At 44.9% G+C, this 19,143-nt stretch overlaps 1 protein-coding gene and 1 long non-coding RNA gene across 6 annotated transcripts in view; both read right to left on the bottom strand.

Annotated features, from left to right (window-relative positions):
• LANCL1 (LanC like glutathione S-transferase 1) overlaps positions 1-19,143 on the bottom strand; it is a 29,438-nt gene that overhangs the window by 5,681 nt on the left and 4,614 nt on the right. For 3 of the 5 annotated variants that reach the window (XM_081190229.1, XM_081190227.1, XM_081190228.1), the window contains exons 2-5: positions 17,116-17,213; positions 13,050-13,167; positions 6,675-6,882; positions 69-204 (exon numbers count right to left, since the gene is read on the bottom strand). In XM_081190229.1, the coding sequence (XP_081046355.1) occupies positions 69-204; positions 6,675-6,882; positions 13,050-13,167; positions 17,116-17,213 (560 nt within the window). Of the gene's footprint in view, positions 1-68; positions 205-6,674; positions 6,883-12,947; positions 13,168-17,115; positions 17,214-19,143 lie in introns of those variants that run through there. The other 2 variants (XM_081190231.1, XM_081190230.1) reach the window with 2 other exon arrangements.
• Positions 1,407-5,406, bottom strand: LOC308584965. Its single transcript, XR_014007056.1, has 2 exons — positions 5,315-5,406; positions 1,407-2,791 (listed from the first exon to the last, which is right to left on the bottom strand). It is a non-coding gene; the product is annotated as an uncharacterized lncRNA (long non-coding RNA).

The raw sequence follows: 19,143 nt of genomic DNA, 5'->3' as shown, positions 1-19,143 counted from the left end.
CCCCCCAGGAGGCAGAGAAGATGAATAGTTTAAATAGTTTAAGGTGGAAGAGGAAATGGGCACAGTACCTGTTGAATATGGTTTTGAGGAATCTTTTCCTCTCCAAATTGTTTGTTCACAAATAGCAAAGCATACAAGTACCCCATACGTCCATAGAGCATCTCGTCAGGGACCCGAGGGTCAAGTTTGGGCAGATGAAGCAAGCTTGAAAGATAAAACATGAGACTTATACATCTTAAAACACACACACACAGCATGTACAAATTCAGTGATATACACTTTTTTTCAATTTGTGGGTACAATTCTAAACAACAAAGTTTGTTACTCCTCTTTGTTTGTAAATCCAGAATTCTACCCACTAAGCACTGATACTGTTTGCATGATAATTTCTCCCCAAATCACAAGTGAATAAAGTATAAAATCAAAACTTCAGGGCTATTTTTGACTTTAGTTTCTGGAGGATAACTGTGCTCCCAATGACAAAGCCAGCAGATTTTTTTTGGTGTGGGGGATAGCTTTGCTGCCTGCCATTTGGCATTCTGAAATAGAATAAGGCTAGGAGATCACTCCTAGCTACAGCAGCACAGTAAGGGAGCAGGGCTTGAAAAGAGACACCCCCCCAAAAAAAAAACCTTCTTAAAAGTTGATTAAAACATTTGTTAACCACTCCTGAGCCAAGGCTGAGGATACCTCTGCAGCCTTAAGTTTAACTCTCCAGCTCTGTAGCCCAATCATTCAAGATGCAAATTAATTCTCAAAGTATTGCTTCTTCCTGTTGTACCTGACAGCGAGATATAAAGAAAAGTGGCCCTCCCTCCTTACTCAGAGACAACAGCCGTTGTTCCAAAAAAGTGGTTGCAGCAGTTCGTATTTTCCCTTCTTGGTGCTGCTTCAGCAGATTTAAGAGAAAGCTGGAAAGGAACCTTAGTGAAAATGGTTCAGCAAAGCAGGGCAAATTGAGAACACCTGTCCTTTGACAATCAGCATGATTCTGTTTTTACCAGCTCTGATTTCTACTGCACTCCTTGATGGTGGGGGGGGGGGGTTAACCTACCGCCTGCTGGCTCAGACCAACAGTCCACCTGGTCCAGTCCTTTCTTCCCAAAATGCTTCTAGGGAGGCATGAAGGAAACAAATCTTTCTCTAGCCCTATTTATTCCCTTAGCATATAGTAGTCAGAGGAGCATTCTGCGTAGTTGTAGCAACAGAAGGAGTGTGTGTGTGGGGGGGGAACAAGCATCCCTTCACCAGCTTGGCTGGGGCCAAGGGCTACTGAAAACTGAAAATGCTGATGATAATCTGCTTAGGTTAAGGATGAGAACCATTACGGGCTCTCTGGCCAAAGACGAGTATACCCATGTCTGGGCTGTATCACTTCAGACTAAATGACTTCCTTAAAAAAAAAAAAAGGCACACCACAAAGTTTACCACCCTTTTTCTGACACAGTTGTCTTCTATGCACACTGATATTTTTGTCTAGAGGAGCACTCAGTCATGTGACCCCCCCCCCCGATGCAACCTGAAGTGGTACAGTGTGCACACAAATTTACTACCTCAGTAAGAACAAGGCCTGTGTTATGACTAGTTTGTACAAAGGGGGGGGGGAGGGAGGGGAATGTAATGCTCCTCGGTGTCTCTGAAAATTCCTGGTTGGGGAAGGCGGATGTAAATGTTAGTGCTAGTCCCAGTAACTTGAAAAGGAAACAGAACTGCAATATACATGAAATTATCAGGAGGATAAAAGGGATTCCCCACGGAGAGAGCTTTTAAAAATAAACAGAACTCTTCAACTGACAAAATAAGCAATGAGAAAAGAAGTCTTCTAAGTTAACAGTTGTATTTGATCATAAGGCCTAAATCTTAATCACCATGCTAATCTTGACCAAGTAAATGTGCATTACTTGTATGCCAATTATGTGCGAAACATCACTCTGACATGTATGGCTATACTAACTAAAAGTCAAATCTGAAGTGGCCTTTAGTGTAGATATAAGGGGAAAGGGCAAATGCACACAAACAAACAAGGGACTCCTTCAGGTAGACCTTCCGGAACTGTTTTTGACCAAAAGACAGGCTTCCCCATTGACTGCTCACTATGGCCCAGTGGCAAGAGAAACCACCAGTGAGAGCGCATGAATTTATCATAGTTTCCAACATACTTCCTTTTATAGCATCTCAATACATTTCAGGAAAAAATGAAATTCCAGCAAGATTAATGTAAACTAGGCCTTAAAATGAAGAGACAAAAATCCCACCGTCTATTTTTAAGAGAGGCAAATGTGCACATCTAACAAAATAATTATGTGCTAGGTGTAAGAAGTATTTCCTAGCAATATATTTGGCACTAGCTGGTGGCTCAAATGAAGCACATGCTAGATGTTATGGTCACATCCACACCAGTAAGGATTCAGAGAAGAAATGAGTCAAAATCATGTACGAGGATGGCATAAAGTGGACTGTAATGGGCCATGGGAGCAGTTTTCTGACACATAATAGAACAACCACTAACAGGAGCAAAACTCCAGAGGGTTGGGAGAAGATGGAGACAGGACAAGCTGCAAAAAGTTCCATGATGAATAAATATGCTTAGGATCGAAAGCAAGAAAGCATGTCAAAGCACGATACATCAAGATGTTCCGTGGTTGCTCCTTCCTTTGAGGTTTTAATCTCCTGCTATAGAGAAGCTATATAAAAGCATTAAAAGTAAATAAAGAGAATGCATATTTGACAACTGCCAGTTCAGGATGCTTTAGACATCCTTTCCCCAAAGGGACTCAGGCATCACTGAAACCTGGTGGGATAAGTCCCACGATTGGAATGTAAAAATGGGGGGATACAATCTATTTCAGAGAAACAGACCAGACAAGAAAGGAGGAGGAGTGGCGTTATATGTCAGGGATGTGTATACCTGTGAAGAGATCCAAGATTTAGAACCTCAAAGCCAAAGTGAGAGCATTTGGGTCAAAATTAAGGGAGAGAAGAATAACAGAGACCTCATTGTGGGAGTTTACTATAGATCCCCAAGCCAAACGGAGGACATAGATGATGCCTTCCTGGAACAGATGGCCAAGCATGCAAAAGGAAGGGAGATAGTAGTAATGGGGGACTTCAATTACCCGGATATTTGTTGGATGTCAAACTCAGCCAAGAGCATAAGGTCAAACAGATTCCTCACTGGCCTTGCAGACAACTTCATTGTCCAGAAAGTGGGAGAAGCAACAAGAGGAACAGCCATTTTAGATCTGGTCCTAACCAATGTTGATGACCTGGTTAGTGGGGTAGAAGTGGAAGGATCATTAGGCGCGAGTGATCATGCTCTTCTGAAGTTTAATCTTCAGAATCTTCTTAACTGAGTTGAGATTTAAAAAGGATGTGTACAAAAAATGGAAAAGGGGGGAACCACCAAAGAGGAATTCAAACAAATAGCCAGCACGTGTAGACACAAAGTCAGAAAAGCTAAAGCACAGAATGAACTCAGGCTTGCTAGAGAGGTTAAAAGCAACAAAAAAGGCTTTTATGGGTATGTTCGTAGCAAAAGGAAGAACAAAGAAACAGTGGGGTCACTCAGAGGAGAAGATGGTGAAATGCAAACAGGGGACACAGAAAGGGCTGAACTCCTCAATGCCTTCTTTGCCTCAGTCTTCTCCGATAAAGAAAACAATGCCCGACCTGAAGAATTTGGAGCAAATGATTCAGCAAAGGAAACACAGCCCAGAATAACTAAGGAGATAGTACAAGAATACTTGGCTAGTTTAGATGTATTCAAGTCTCCAGGGCCAGATGAACTGCATCCAAGAGTATTAAAAGAACTGGCAGATGTGATCTCAGAACCACTGGCAGTCATCTTTGAGAATTCCTGGAGAACAGGCGAAGTCCCGGCAGACTGGAGGAGGGCAAATGTTGTCCCTATTTTCAAAAAGGGGAAAAGAGAGGACCCAAATAATTACCGCCCAGTCAGTCTGACATCAATACCAGGGAAGATTCTGGAGCAGATCATTAAGCAAACAGTCTGTGAGCACCTAGAAAGGAATGCTGTGATCACCAATAGTCAGCATGGATTTCTGAAAAATAAGTCATGTCAGACTAACCTGATCTCGTTTTTTGACAGAATTACAAGCCTGGTAGATGAAGGGAACGCAGTGGATGTAGCCTACCTTGATTTCAGCAAGGCATTTGACAAGGTGCCCCATGATATTCTTGTAAAGAAGCTGGTAAAATGCGGTCTTGACTGTGCTACCACTCAGTGGATTTGTAACTGGCTGACTGACCGAACCCAAAGGGTGCTCATCAATGGTTCCTCTTCATCCTGGAGAAGAGTGACTAGTGGAGTGCCACAAGGTTCTGTCTTGGGCCCGGTCTTATTCAACATCTTTATCAACGACTTGGATGATGGACTCAAGGGCATCCTGATCAAATTTGCAGATGACACCAAACTGGGAGGGGTGGCTAACACCCCAGAGGACAGGATGACACTTCAAAATGACCTTGACAGATTAGAGAACTGGGGAAAAACAAACAAGATGAATTTTAACAGGGAGAAATGTAAAGTATTGCACTTGGGCAAAAAAAAAATGAGAGGCACAAATACAAGATGGGGGACACCTGGCTTGAGAGCAGTACACGTGAAAAGGATCTAGGAGTCTTGGTTGACCACAAACTTGACATGAGCCAACAGTGTGACGCGGCAGCTAAAAAAGCCAATGCAATTCTGGGCTGCATCAATAGGAGTATAGCATCTAGATCAAGGGAAGTAATAGTGCCACTGTATTCTGCTCTGGTCAGACCTCACCTGGAGTACTGTGTCCAGTTCTGGGCACCACAGTTCAAGAAGGACACTGACAAACTGGAACGTGTCCAGAGGAGGGCAACCAAAATGGTCAAAGGCCTGGAAACAATGCCTTATGAGGAACGGCTAAGGGAGCTGGGCATGTTTAGCCTGGAGAAGAGGAGGTTAAGGGGTGATATGATAGCCATGTTCAAATATATAAAAGGATGTCACATAGAGGAGGGAGAAAGGTTGTTTTCTGCTGCTCCAGAGAAGCGGACACGGAGCAATGGATCCAAACTACAAGAAAGAAGATTCCACCTAAACATTAGGAAGAACTTCCTGACAGTAAGAGCTGTTTGACAGTGGAATTTGCTGCCAAGGAGTGTGGTGGAGTCTCCTGCTTTGGAGGTCTTCAATCAGTGGCTTGACAACCATATGTCAGGGGTGCTCTGATGGTGTTTCCTGCTTGGCAGGGGGTTGGACTCGATGGCCCTTGTGGTCTCTTCCAACTCTATGATTCTATGATTCTTATGCTCCCTTCCCAACACTATGATGATATATGGCTGCTTACCCTCACGATACCATGAGATGGCAGTGTGGGATTATACTAAATTCCCACTCTGTAGCACAACTGAGGTTAAGTGTGGAAGGAACAAAGGAGTACCGGTAATTTCCAAAATGAAACAAAGAGTGGGATTGCGTTGGAGTGAATATTCTTATTATGAAGAATGTGTTTCTATCTCTAGTGATAACAGGCCCATGCCTTTTGTAAACGCCAGAGCCACATCAGGAAAACAACATGAAATGTGCAGAATCACAACATGACAAATGGGAAGCAGCAGGGAATATTGAAATCCATGTGGATAAGAATAAAACAGGAAATACAAACATGGGGAATATATAAAGATGACATGCAATGCACATCATATGTTGCCCAAATGGAAAAAAGTTTAAAGTAGCTTTAATTACAAAATGAACTATAATGATACCGGTCAAAGTCAGTAGCATAACTGATGAAGAATAGCAAGGGTGTATTTTCTATTCATATCAATGGCTTTTATGCAAGTCCTGATAGTATGACGGAGCGTTGTGCCCTAACTCTATTAGGTGGGCTGTGGCCAAGATGTGTAGCCGACGCCAAGGCTCTTCTTCTCATACTCCTGGTTCACCTGAAGTGATACGTACATTTATACCAGTAAAACACGTAATAATCTATCTAAGATGCAGAGACGAGGCAGCAACGTCCATCTGAGACCAGCTGACTAAACTGTCTCTAAGTGCTCATTCCACCCAGTCATAAACATTTATGTAACATGATTTAAGAACCAGTGGGTGAATTTGCTTATTGTCTCTCCAGCCTTTTTTCTTCTCATGTTGTGTCTGTTAGATTGCATGCCACTATTTAAAACTGTACACTTTGCTGAATGCATTAGCAGAAACACAGCATACAAGTACGGCAAGTAAATAAAAATATACCTGATGGAACACACCTAGGACAGAGATGCTTTGGGCTGCAATACTATGCACTTACTTGGGAGTAAAATCCCAGTAAACTGCAAAGTTAGACATGGATATGATTTGTGACTTTTGCAACACTTCCCTGACAAACCATTTGGTCAAAATAAATAATGCAAAATGTTTTGCAATGTATTAACAGCCCTTTCCAAATTTACGTCAATATCAGTTACAGTGGCAACAGAAAACACTGGCTTTTATTGAGGCTGAAGTAATGGGTATTGCATACTGAATGGAGAACTCCCTAAACGTTATTGTGTTTTCATGGAAACGGTATTTGAGTGACCTCTTTGACTGCCTTCTCCTTTCTAGATATTACAGTTTACCCTGGCTGAGATGATAAATCCTAGTGTGGTGAGGAATATCAGCTGAAATACCCTTCAGGCATTACCGGGCAATGCAATCTTCTGCTTGCTTGTCGTTCTGCAGCTTGTGGAATACCACAGCAGCCACTGCCAGAGGTCCAGCATCCCCACACAAGAAGGTGATGGATCGCTTTGTCAGGCAGCTCAGGCTCTTCCTGACATATTCCTGGGCCATCTGGAGGAAGGATGGGTCTCCATAGACATTATACAGATGTAAGTATAGCAAAGCAATGCCTGCAAAGAGATTAAAGAAGTTAACCCAAGTTAACTCTGATGCTGTGTAACATTTTAATATCTATTTCAGCAATTATGCGCTGCTGCAGATCAGAAATGCAGCAATTGTTGACACCCACGTGGGCATGCTGACAATTGCAGATTTATCCAGAGAGCGTCTGGAAATACAGAAATGCATTTAGGTGAATGCGAGCATTGTCCAGTGAGACTGTAAACATTTGCTGTCGTGTCTTTCAAAAAAATAAAATAAAAATGGAGAAATAGATATGCATTTTGTGGTAATTCCCTGGTGTAATGCCTACAGCTGTGTCATTTCTGACATTCCTTGTGCATGTAGTTTTTGTGGAAACTGACAATTGCTGAGGTTCTCAGAACATTACTTTAGACACTTTTCTATTTTGAACTGGAACCTCAGTCTCCTGCACCATCACCACACACACTTTTGAAGCTTCCCATCAGTTTCAAACGTCAGCTTCATCAAGTCACATTTCTAGCTCTAGCTCTGCACTGTAGGACAAGAAACCACCATCAAAAGACTAGCTCATAAGACTGTGGCAAGGATAAGGAGGCGCAGGACTGTAAAAAGAGCTGGTTTGGTAAAGTGGACAAAGACTGAGCTGAATCAGGAAGCCTACAGTTCAAGTATTACTTCTTCCAGGAACTCACCATGGCCTGGTTCACACATAATGCTAAACTATAGTTCATTATACCATGGCTCAGCGTTATGTATGAACTCTGCCTAGTTGCTTAATTGTGGTTTGCCTATTGCAAGCAAATCTCGATCTGAAGCTGAGGTTTGTTGTTGGCTTACTAAACTGCGCTTCTTTTAACGATGTCGGCATCACACATGAACACATCCAATGTACAGGACTGTTGTAAGGATTACAGTAAGATTAACATACTGGAAGGCCTTTGAATACCTTTAGAATGCTTCATAAGCACTTAGTTTTCCTATTAGGCACAAAGCAATTATGAAAGTGCTATATACATTATAAATGGAAATAGTTAACAAGGCAGTATTTCTGAGGGTGTCCAGGCAACAATCCTCTTTTGACAGCAGCCATACTGGAGAAGGAGGAGCTGCTAAGGCCCCAAATAAGCTAAGCTCCTTTAGTTATTTAAATAGTAATGTAGAAATCTAAAAACAAATTCAAGCAGTGCTTGGACCAGTTTAATCATGAGCTGAACATACAGTGAACCCCCCTCAGTGAATCCAGTGAGAGCCAGCGGCTTGCATCAACCCCAGAATTCTCATTTTATCCCTAGCAGCGTGCTTTCCATCTCATTAACCATTTTTAAGATGACACAGGTCTCTGTATTTAAGCCTAAATTAATAGAGCCAATGTCTTCAGATTTCAGTGCAGAAAAGAAAAAGGAAAAAGAAGAACAGCCTTCAAAATTACCTTTCAATATACAGGGGATCGTTTTAAATTTAGATCATTTTCTCATTTTGCATGGGTAATCTCCAAAGCTTCACACCACAGACAATTCAATTCAGCATGTATATTAAGGGCAAATTTCCATTTCTTGCTAAAGTTAATAACCTTGTCCGCTCTGTAGACAGTTTCAGTGTTAGTATTTCCAATGAGGGCAGCTCAGATGTATGCTACTATCAGTCATGTCTGCAAAGGTGTGCACCTGAAGCTGTTTTTAAGAAGGGAAAACCTTATGCTGGCAGGCAGCCAGCCACCTTTCTAGAGTTTGGTACAGCAAAACACTGCAGCACTGAGTCCTTGACAGACCGAAGGTCCACCGGCAGCTGAGTAGATGCTAGCCCTGGCAGCACAAAATTGCCACTGAGGAAAGTATCTCAACAGTCAGTACTTTTTTCTTGCGCCTAAAGGAAGACCTGGCGATAATGTCATTGCAATTGCTCATCTTTTAAAGACTGGGTGAACTGGCGACAATAACTCTGAACTGCCTTCCCTAGAAGCGCTGGAGCTGCCCATCTGGACTCTTAAAAATTTTCTTTGCTATTAATGCTCTGCTGATCTTTATATCAGTTAGTGAGGCTTGAGGAAGTGAACAAGGTGCTTGGATCAGTCAGGTCAACCACTTGTGTTTTGGATGCTTGCTCTTCTCGGCTGACAAAAGCTAACAGGGAGGGAACAGCTGGCTGAGCCAGGGAGGCAATTAATGCCTGTCTATGAGAGGGGATGGTCTCTGGCTGCTTGAAGGAGGCAGTGATAAAACAACTCCTCAAGAAATCCTCCCTGGATTCAAAAAATCCAAGTAACTACCAGCCAGTTGCTAGTCTTCCCTTCTTGGGCAAGCTTCTTGAGCAGGTGGTTATGGACCAGATCCAAGTACCCTTGGAGGAAACTGATTTTCAAGATCCATTTCAATTGGGGCTTAGGACCAGTTTTAGCATAGAAACTGCTTTGGTTGCCCTGCATAATGACCTCTATCAGGAGAGAGACAGGGGAAATGTGTCCCTGTAATTCTCCATGGCCTCTCAGCTGCTTTCGATACCTTCAACCATGGTATCCTTCTGGAGCAGCTGTCCAAGTGGGAGGTGGATGGCTCTGCTCTGTGGTGGTTCCAGTCCTACTTGTGTGGGCGTTCCCAGAGGGTGATGCTTGGGGAGTGCTCTTCGGCCCCAAGGAACCTGCAAGGTGGGTTTCTCAGGGTTCAATTTTATCCCCTGTGCTGTTTAACACCTACATGAAACTGCTGAGTGGGGTCATCTGGAGTTTTGGAGTACGGTGCCAGTAATATGCTGATAACACACAGCTCTCTGTCTCATAGGCAGGTGAGGCAGTGGATGTGGTGGACCTTTGTCTTGCCTTGGTAATGGACTGAATGAGAGCCAACAAACTGAAGCTCAGTCCAGATAAGACTGAGGCACTGTTAGTGGGCGGTTCCCTAGACCAGATGGATGGGAGTTCGCCTGCTCTTGATGGGGTTACACTTCCTCTGAACGTGCCCCTCTCTTGTATTTAAACAGGCCAGACTCCCTGTCAAAACACTGGCATGGAACATAACATGCAGAAGGAACTCCACTAGATGTTTCCACACAGTAAGAGCTTCACAAAAGGATTTGCCCAACTGTGACATCCTTTTTTTGTGTATAGTTGTTTTAATAAAAAGCTTTTAAACCAAAACATAACAAATACAAAAGGAATGTACAAAATAACTCAATACCAAAACAATACAACCATAATTTAATATTATGCCAAAAGAAGTTGTGCTGCGGATAAAGATATCCACTTAAATAAGACACCAAACAGATTTTCATTTAAGATGCAAATAGGATTTGCCACCTGCAATCTTATTTTGGCAGCAGACACTGCATAAGAAACAACTTGGCATGTAAATATTTAGATTGCTTTAAGTAGCTGATCAGTTTGTTGCTTTACAGATAAAAAGTGATCCAGTCCAATATTGGATTCAAGAACTAATTCCTGATCTTCACAGAAAGTATGCTGCTGCCAACGAAATGCAAGGATCAGACACAATCCTTTGTAAAACAACAATTTTGTACCATAGTCAACATGCTTTTAAATTTCAGGTATTTCAAGCATCTGTATCAAGGCAAGATATGAGATGGAGGGGAAGAGCATGGAAAATTAGCATCAAAGGACAAAGGCACAAAACAGTAAATGAATTCACTGGTCCAGCTTTCCCTACCTGTTGGGGAGGAAGCTTTCTAACCAATATTCTAAACAAGCAGCATCTCATGTGGCAAGATGGGCCTACTTTCGTGTGGCAAATATAGTGTGCAAGCCAGGCGCTTTAACAGGTGAAAACCATTCCCACAACACTCTATAACAGCACCACCTTCTGCTGTGCCAGTTAAGGGACTGAAGGCAGAAAGCCAAGGCCCTCAGCACAGACCAGGTGGTGCAAGTTGCTCCCATCCACCTTTGGTCTGTCAATTGCTCTTTTCCAACACATGCAGTGCATGCTGGGACTTGGGAGCAGGGAGGAATACTTGATCGGTGCCTCTACCATCCATCAGAGGATGGGAGAGCAGTAGCGTGTGAACAGTGGACTAGGGTGACTTGGCTAGTCTCCTAAATGTTCCTGGTAAATTAGAGTATTAAAAGCCTGGTGCCTCCTTCCCAAAGCCCAGGAAGCTTCTGCCCAGCTTAGGGAAGGAGGCGTGATGCTCACATGTGCAACACATCGCCCTCACATGCCGGTGCCTCTGGTTCCTAACTGTTCCCTACAAAAAATTCACGCCATGCCACTGTGGGATAGGATCCCAGAAGAGGCTAAGGAACATCCATCCACTGAAAGGATGGTAACAGAAACCGTATCTGTGAAGGAAAGGGGGAAATAGATGCCTGGTGGCACCGGGTAGCAGCCTAATGACAAGACTCAATCAGAGGAAAACATGCCCAGCGCCAGCATATGCCAAATCACTGCCACCATGTCTCAGCCAGTTCCCTTTTACAGAGGAGGAATTGTGAGGAAAAGAGCCATGACCATTCCTTCCCAACTTCTCTTATTAGCTGCCACACAAGCGCCAATTGATTTCGGATTGCCAGGAGATTATCTACATGAGGAGATGCTCAACAAGCCTTTCCCACAGAAGCAATTAAGATGGAATGCTGTTGCCTTGGCCCGATTAATTTCTTATAACCTGAAACCACACTGAATAAATTAACAAAAACAGGATTGGGTGGGCTGTGTGGAGAGCAGGCAAGCCCTGGAACAGCAACACATTCCAGTTCCCTGGCTGTGACCCAGAGGAAATCCTTCAGAGACTCACTCTCAATTCCAAACATGTTAGGCAAACCTGTGAGTTTAGAATTCACAAGCAGAGAATCAAGCAGCAGCAGCAGCGTTGAGGCACTTCTCTGCCCCATTCAAGTTCAATTCTGCCTCTCTGGTGGCAAAGCCACTTCTCCCACTACAATTGATGCCTGCAGTAAATAAATGCCTCCCCAATCGCACATTTGCTTCTCATGATAAGACATGGAATAATAATTCAGGAAGCTGCAATTAAGCTCAGTTTCAAAAGACGTCAAGGCAGGATCGTGGTTTGTTTCTGCCAAGTCAAGGTTCCTACCCAGCCCTAAACCAAGGTTTGCCGTTGACTTTTGGACCTTGGCTTTATTAGCTATCAACAAATCACAATCCTGAATTCATACATCACAGGTAGCCAAACTCAACTGCTCACAGGAGGAGGAGCAAAGTCGGAGTGATCGGGCACCATGTCCCAACACTAGACCAGATTCACACTAAACCACAATAAACCAGAAGGCTGCACATTTTTGTCTACTGATCAGTTTAATTGATTAAAAAACAACAACCAGATTTTTTAAAATGCCTGGCAGATGAATGTTTTAAAAGAAAAAATATAGTACATATATTTACAAATCTCCCCAACTACGGTTTTATTTATAACTAGCAGCCTTGTAGTCAGCATTGCTCAGGAATCCTAAGACACATCCCCCACCCCCAAAAAACTATATAGTTTTGAAACCAGTGAGTAAAATCAGGGCAGTTTGAAAAGGTTCAGTCCACCATCTTGATTCAAAATGTCATCCAACTGTATTCATAGGCAAAAAAAGGCTCATGAATCTCGAGACCCATCTAGGCAAAATGTGGTCATGATATCATAAGAGATGTCCAAATGCTCGGTGAACAAACAACTCTTCCCAAATACATAGTCAATTAACCAATTATAGCTGCATAAATTTGCATGTACTGATTTATCTTTAACTGAGCAATAGCTCCAATTCCTAGGCTTTATTAGCACCTTGATATGAATGCCAACCTGGGACTTTTTGTCACACCTGATTCACACAACGCTAAGCCAGGTTTTATAAAGTTGTGCTTTATTAAGCCATGGGCTGTTGGTGTGTGTGAACCCTGCCCTGCAGATTAAATGTGATTTGTTTCCTAACAGTTATTGGCTTAAAAACCTTCGCAACAAAAGGTGCATGCTTGAGCTGCAATCCTAGGCACAGTTTCCTGAGGGTAAGAAAGCCACTCTGCACACAGAAGTAGGCAATCTGGGGGGGGGGGAGATGGCACCTAGACATTCTGCTGGCGACCGTAACATAGTTTTATAGTGCCATTTGGCAATTACCTTATAAATCTGAGTTTCTTACCCTGCAGGATGTGTCCCTCAGCTGCTCTTTGGCCTAATATCACGTTTTTCTCTGAGTGGCAAATGTATTTCATTCACACGTTTCCAGGTGCCACCATCCTACCTGCCCAGCCGGTGTAGCCAGTGCAGTCCCTGGGGTCCGCAGACTTCAGGCCCCTTTCCATCTGCTGCAGAAGCTCCCTGATCTTATTGTTCAGGTGCTGAGTGAACTCAGGAGTCAGCTGTGAGTGTTAAGAGAAATACTGTTGTTATGCCTCAGCAGACACACTGCGGCTTATCAAGTTGCAGCAAAACAGCATAGCAGGATAAGTGCTTTAAAACGCTCAGCACTTTTTTAAAAAAGCTGGATCTCTTTCAGCAACCTCGAGAAAATAAAGAGCTTATTACTCAGGCAGCAATAATTAGAGAGAGACCGAGAAAAGCCCTACTCACGATCACTCCATACCTAAACTCATTCACTTGGGAGTAAAGCCCCACTGATTTCAATGAAGCTTTTGTCCAAATAACTATGATTAAGAACCCAGACATAAATATTGAAAGCCATATTCTCTCCCCCAATGGTAACCTGGTTATCCATGCATTTATTACCTTTAGGCTACAGCACTGCTGTGTTTTACCCTCAGGGGACCCTCTAGCCTACTCAGATTCAAAACAGTAGATTCTGCTAGTTGACTGCAGTTTGACAAAAAAGTATGGGAATAGTACATTACAATGCTGTGTGACGGTCTGCGCTGACTCGCCACATATCTACTGCAAGTTAAGTTGCTGCGCGGGACATTGTGGGATACACCAGTGTTTGCTGTCATAAGCATAGTCAAGGGTGCCAGGGGGCGTCAGCCAAGCCCTATGCCAAGTCCACTGCATTTCCTAACTGTATCAGGAAATGTGCCTCCCCTGCACACTTTAAATGTTCACTGTAGCAAAAAATGACATATCTGTGCTGCTGTGTCTAATGGTTCTGATACTCAGGGTCCTGGAAAGAGATTGCTACACTGCAAAACTTTGAAAGACGAGAACCGCATGTATGGTGGCGTTTACATGCCAAGTAAGCAATGGCCAAGGTTCTGTGGCTCCTTCTTTCACTGCTTAGGAACACTGGAACCTCCAACTTCCAGGAAAGAGCAATGATGGAGTTTCCACACTACTGAACTTAACACAGAAAGGAACTCCTGAAAGATTAGTCGCTACGGCCAAACTAGATATGATGGGGCAGTTTGTTCCTTTTTCTTTTTCCACAGCTAAAGCTGGGAGTGGGAGGGCTCTACTTTATACTTGTGGAAGAGGATGGCTGATCTTTCTCCCACATGGCTCCCAGTTTGGTTCAGTTCTGGCACTGGAGGCAGGGGGGGGGGCGGGGAGTGCTTGAAGTGATGGGAGTTGGAGGAGGCAGTTGGGGAGAATTCATCTCCACTCACCCACATGTAGTTTTTGAGACAAAAATTCCCCTGTTTTATAAGAGCAGATATGTGGTGAAACACAGCCGACCCATCACATTCATATCACAATTTTTTTGAACATCTGTACTCAGTTATTCTGCTTTTAATCATACTTTCTGAAAATGTGCTAAGTAATGATTTCACTTTTGAATAAGGCAAGCATTAATCAAAATATTATTATTATTATTTTGCTGTAGTTTGTCGAGCTGCAGAAGTTTACTACTCGAACTATAACATTTTGTTTATTCCTTTTCGCTTTAACAAAATATAAATAAATTCTGACTTTGCAGAATTTTGCAGAATGACTTGGTAAAACTTGGTAAAACTCCTTCAGAACTCCTTAAGAACAATCTGTCCCAATGGAGTGATCCTCTCAGCCCTTCCCCACTGAAGCATCTATGTATCTGTTGCAAAAGTCAAAAGTGAAGTGGTGTCAATTAAATAATACTGATGAGAAATTTGAAGATTGGATGGGTCACTGCTGTAGCTCCTGCCTGCTAGAGACCCAAGCTAACAGTTCCAAAAATCTTTGGCGAGTCCATTCAGTTTAACAGTCCCCCCCGCCCCCCCGCCCCAAGCACTAAACTTATGATGCAACCACTGAGCAGTCTCAGCAAGTCCTGCATAATGCCATCAGTTGGAAGGCGTTACTGACACAGGAGAAAGTATGCACTATGTTTGTGTGTGCGTGTTTGAACAGGACTTTTATTAGGAATCATATGCAGGCAACCTGTAAGGAGCCTCAAATTCAGCTAGTATGGATTTCAAATTAATGGCTGGTCCATGCACAAAAGGCCTAAAAATAAATGCTTGCATTACATTGCATTTGTTTGCAATAATCCTGATAATATCATAATATAGACTACCTCACTGTTGTGACAACAGAATGTCCTAAAAGTTATTATTTTGAGAGATAGGATATTAAAAAGGAAGAAGTGCCATTCTGAACAGCAGAGCAATGCTGTAAAAACAAATATATTATTCTCTTTATGTTCGGATTCATGAGTATCACAGGCACTCAGCGCAGCACATTTTTCCCCAAGTGTTGTTATAAACATTCACTACCCTGGCCAAAAATCCTATAGCAATTTTTCCCCCTCTATGGGAAATTTGAAGCGGTGATGCAGAGTGTCATGCCCAGGGGCAGTGACGGAACAATTACAATTTCTAGCTTATTGGACAAGTTCTCATGCCACACCTTTCTCTGAAGGTAATTCATTCTTTTCATCTTAGCTTTTCAGCAGTTGTAGTAAAATGGAAACCATGTTCCTAATCTCAAATTCATTAAGGAATAAGTAATATATGTAGGCAGGCTTCTTCATTCTCAAGATTAATGCTTAGTGTGAAGCTAAATGATTAGATGACCTTTCCACTGAAATTGTATGGTGGCTTGTTCTAAAACGAGAATAAAACCGGCTTGGCTTAGATCAGGCTTCCTCAACCTCGGCCAGATGTTTTGAGACTACAGTTCCCAGCATCCCTGACCACTGGTGCTGCTAGCTAGGGGTCATGGGAGTTGTAGGCCAAAAACATTTGGTGGTTGAGGAAGCCTGGCTTAGATAAAGGGGCTTTGAGCACTTCACTGGGAAACCAGAACTTTCCCTTTGACTCCTCCTTTCCGTTGTAAGCAAACACGTGCACACATACAGGTTGGCACATGTCAACATACTTACGGGGCAGGAGGAATAGTTCAAACCCACCACTCCTAGTCTTTAAAGAGCAATCAAGTCAGTGGCTCCAATCCTCAATGTTGAGACTCAGCAGGTAACCTAGTTTCTTTTTCCCTGATGCCTTTGCGTCTTTATTAATTTCACCCCTTTAGAACTATTAAAGCACACCATTTCTCTGATCCAGGAGCCAAGGCTTCATTAGCCAAAGAGGTCTTTTGAGCTTAACTCATGCATCTGACAGAGCCTTTCTTCTTGACGTGCAAAACCTCCTAGCAGCTTGAAAACTCTTGCCTGCCAGTCCCTAAGGGACACACATTTCCCCCTCACTAGTGGATCCGTAATGGAGTGATCAGCACCGGTACTTTTGAGAGAGGAACCGAATGGTGGTGGTGGACAGGCAGGCACCTGAGGAAAACCAGAGAATGGCACCCCTTCCCAACAACAAGAAGAGGGGAGTGAAAATCTACCCTGGGAACGAGGGTGGGGGGAGACAAGCAGCTCCTCCTATTTGCCAGGAGGCCAGCATGGCGGATGCTCAGGGGGCAGGAGAGCCAGCCTCCAAGGCACCAGCAGCCATTCCCGGGAGGCTGGATCTGCTGCCCTTGTGGGTCCTGCCGCCCGAGGCAGTCACCTCACCTTGCTTCAGGCGTGGGTCGGCCCTGAGGACAGGGCAGATGGTTCTGGAAGGTAAAATAACAGGTTTCCATTTCTAGTTAGAAACCAAGCACCTTGTGACTCTATTGATGAAACAAAAAGTGAGGTGGTTAGAAATTACTACCTGAGGGGGCAGTATTCAAAATAAGACAACAAAAGAGGCTTCAGGATTAGATCAGGTCGGTTATTGCTAATCCCGAATCGAAGTGTTGCGCATAGCTCAGTGGGCACAGCGTTGGGCAAGATCCTCCTGCACGGCAAGGGGGCTGGACTAGAAGACCCTGGGGGCCCCTTCCAGCTTGACAATTCTGTGACCCTCTCAAGCATCGCACAAACCGCTTCTTCCACCTTGTTTCCCCGCCACAGATTACTGTAAGAAGCGAAGCTTTAAAGCACCCCCAAAACTCACCCTCCCCGCAGAGTCGAAGTATCCCGTGGCCAAGGATTTGTCATAGTCTGCGAAAGGATTCGGGAAGGCCCTCTGGGCCATGGCGGCAGCCAGCAAACCTGCCAGGAAAGACAGAAAGACACAGAGCCACACACATGCATGTCGAGATCTAGGCGCGGGGAGACCGCGGCGGCGGCGGCGCACCAGCCGACGGACGAGCCTCGGGCCCCGCTCTGGAAACCGCTCTGCGCAGCAGGAAGGCCGCCGCCGCTGGCGCGGTGCAGCCGGAGAGCAGCCGCGCTGCCATGGGGGGGGGGAAGGGGGGGCCCGGGGGCAGCGCTGCCCCTCCCGCCGGGAGCCCCGCTCTCACCCTGCGCCCGCCCGGAGACGACACCCCCGCGCCGAAGCGCCTCTCCGGCCCAATCGCCGCGCCACGGCTCGCGCGTCTCCGCCTCTTCAAACGACAGGCGCCGCGAAAACGGAAGCCGGCAGCGCGCACCCGAAGGCCGCCAAGGAGCGCGGCAGGCGCGCAGCTTCGCTGGGAGGCTGAGGGACGCTCCTTGGCTGCGGTGGTTGGTCGCAGGCCTCGTAAGCCTCCGGGCTCGCGCCCGCCTCCCCGCCCCCGGCTCGGAAGCCTGAGGCCCCGCGAAGCCCGCCAGGCTTCCCCCGAGCAGAAGAGGCTCGGCCCGCTGCCCTGGGCCAAACGCTGGGCGCTGCCACCTTGTCTTTTCCCTCCGCAAAGGGATGGCAGAACTGGGGGGGGGGGGCGCGAGCGGGGCTCGACCGCTAGATCAGCTGAACCTGACCAAGGAAATGACGCCCAAAGTGAGATTGTGACTTGAGATATTTAAGAGACTTAAATTCTAACATGGCACTTCACGAGATTATTAAAAATGGTTTGTGTGCTAAAAGGTTTTCTTTTGTAGACAATCCAAGATTTTGTACACAATCAAATATTGTTGTATTCTTGCCATTTAAACTACAGTTAGCAGTTCCAGTGTTTTGTGCTTTTCATTTTTTCTACAAGACATCTGTTTTTGGAAAATTGAAGTTAGCAAATTTTGGGTTCTTTTGGGAGGTGCGAAATAACATGGCCCTGCTTACCAGGGAGTCACAGCCTTATTTCTGAGTTTACATGTGTAGAGGACTATGCAGTTTCAGTGGGATAACAAACCCACTCCAGCCCATATAACCTGGTGCTAGAACACACGTGGTGGTCGGGGTGCCAACTTGAATAAAATATGGGGGGGGGGAGGCCCATTGTACATATGGGAATGGATCACAAGATGTGGTGCACATACACCATTTGAATGTCTGTGTCCATCAACTGGGGGGGGGCAGCCCCCTCAAATATTTTACTGAGGGGGCCAAAGGGGCCTTGACCCCTAGCAGCTGGCTTGATTTTCCCAGATGGATATCAACCCATTGTGTGTGTCGTGTTCTTGTGTGGCACGGCAGGTTCCAAGCAGGCTTTGGAGGATGTGATCCAGCAGCCTATGACATGCCCCATCCCTTTTAAAGGTTATGCCTGTCAGGTCCTAATCTGCCTGCCAGGCTGCCTTTTGGCAGGCAAATGGACTTTTGTTGGTGGGGGATATTTCTGCTGGTGTGAGCTTCTGTCTGTTGGGCTTGGGGCTGGGGCTGGTTGCACCATACCCAAGCCCCACTATAAGATCAGAAGCAGTGACATTTTATTTGAGCTGCCTGCTGGCCCAGGAAAGGTCTCCCCCGGAAGAGTGCAGTCTATCTTGTTTCTGTTACCATTCTACCTATAAGCCTGGGTCCGGCTGGGGAAAGAGCCTGGTGGACGGCCTCAGGAGCAGACCTTGTAGCAAACCCTTTCTGTTGACTGGCTGTGGCTGGAGCTCGGCTTATGCTTCCAGTATGGAATGAAGAACCTGTGCATGGAAGCAGGTGAATGAAGAAACTTCATAACGGCCCCTACCAGTCCAGCGCCACCCATCCTGCCACACTTGGCTCAGTATAATTTGTGCGTGTCTGTATGGAAAGAGAGAAAGAGAGCGCTGCAGAGTACCTGCAGTCTCTTAC

The sequence above is a fragment of the Podarcis bocagei genome (assembly GCF_964188305.1).
Source record: "Podarcis bocagei genome assembly, chromosome: 1".
Lineage (NCBI taxonomy): Eukaryota > Metazoa > Chordata > Lepidosauria > Squamata > Lacertidae > Podarcis > Podarcis bocagei.
The sequence above is the reverse complement of the archived record's forward strand: the minus strand, read 5'-3'. Positions and strand labels throughout refer to the sequence as shown.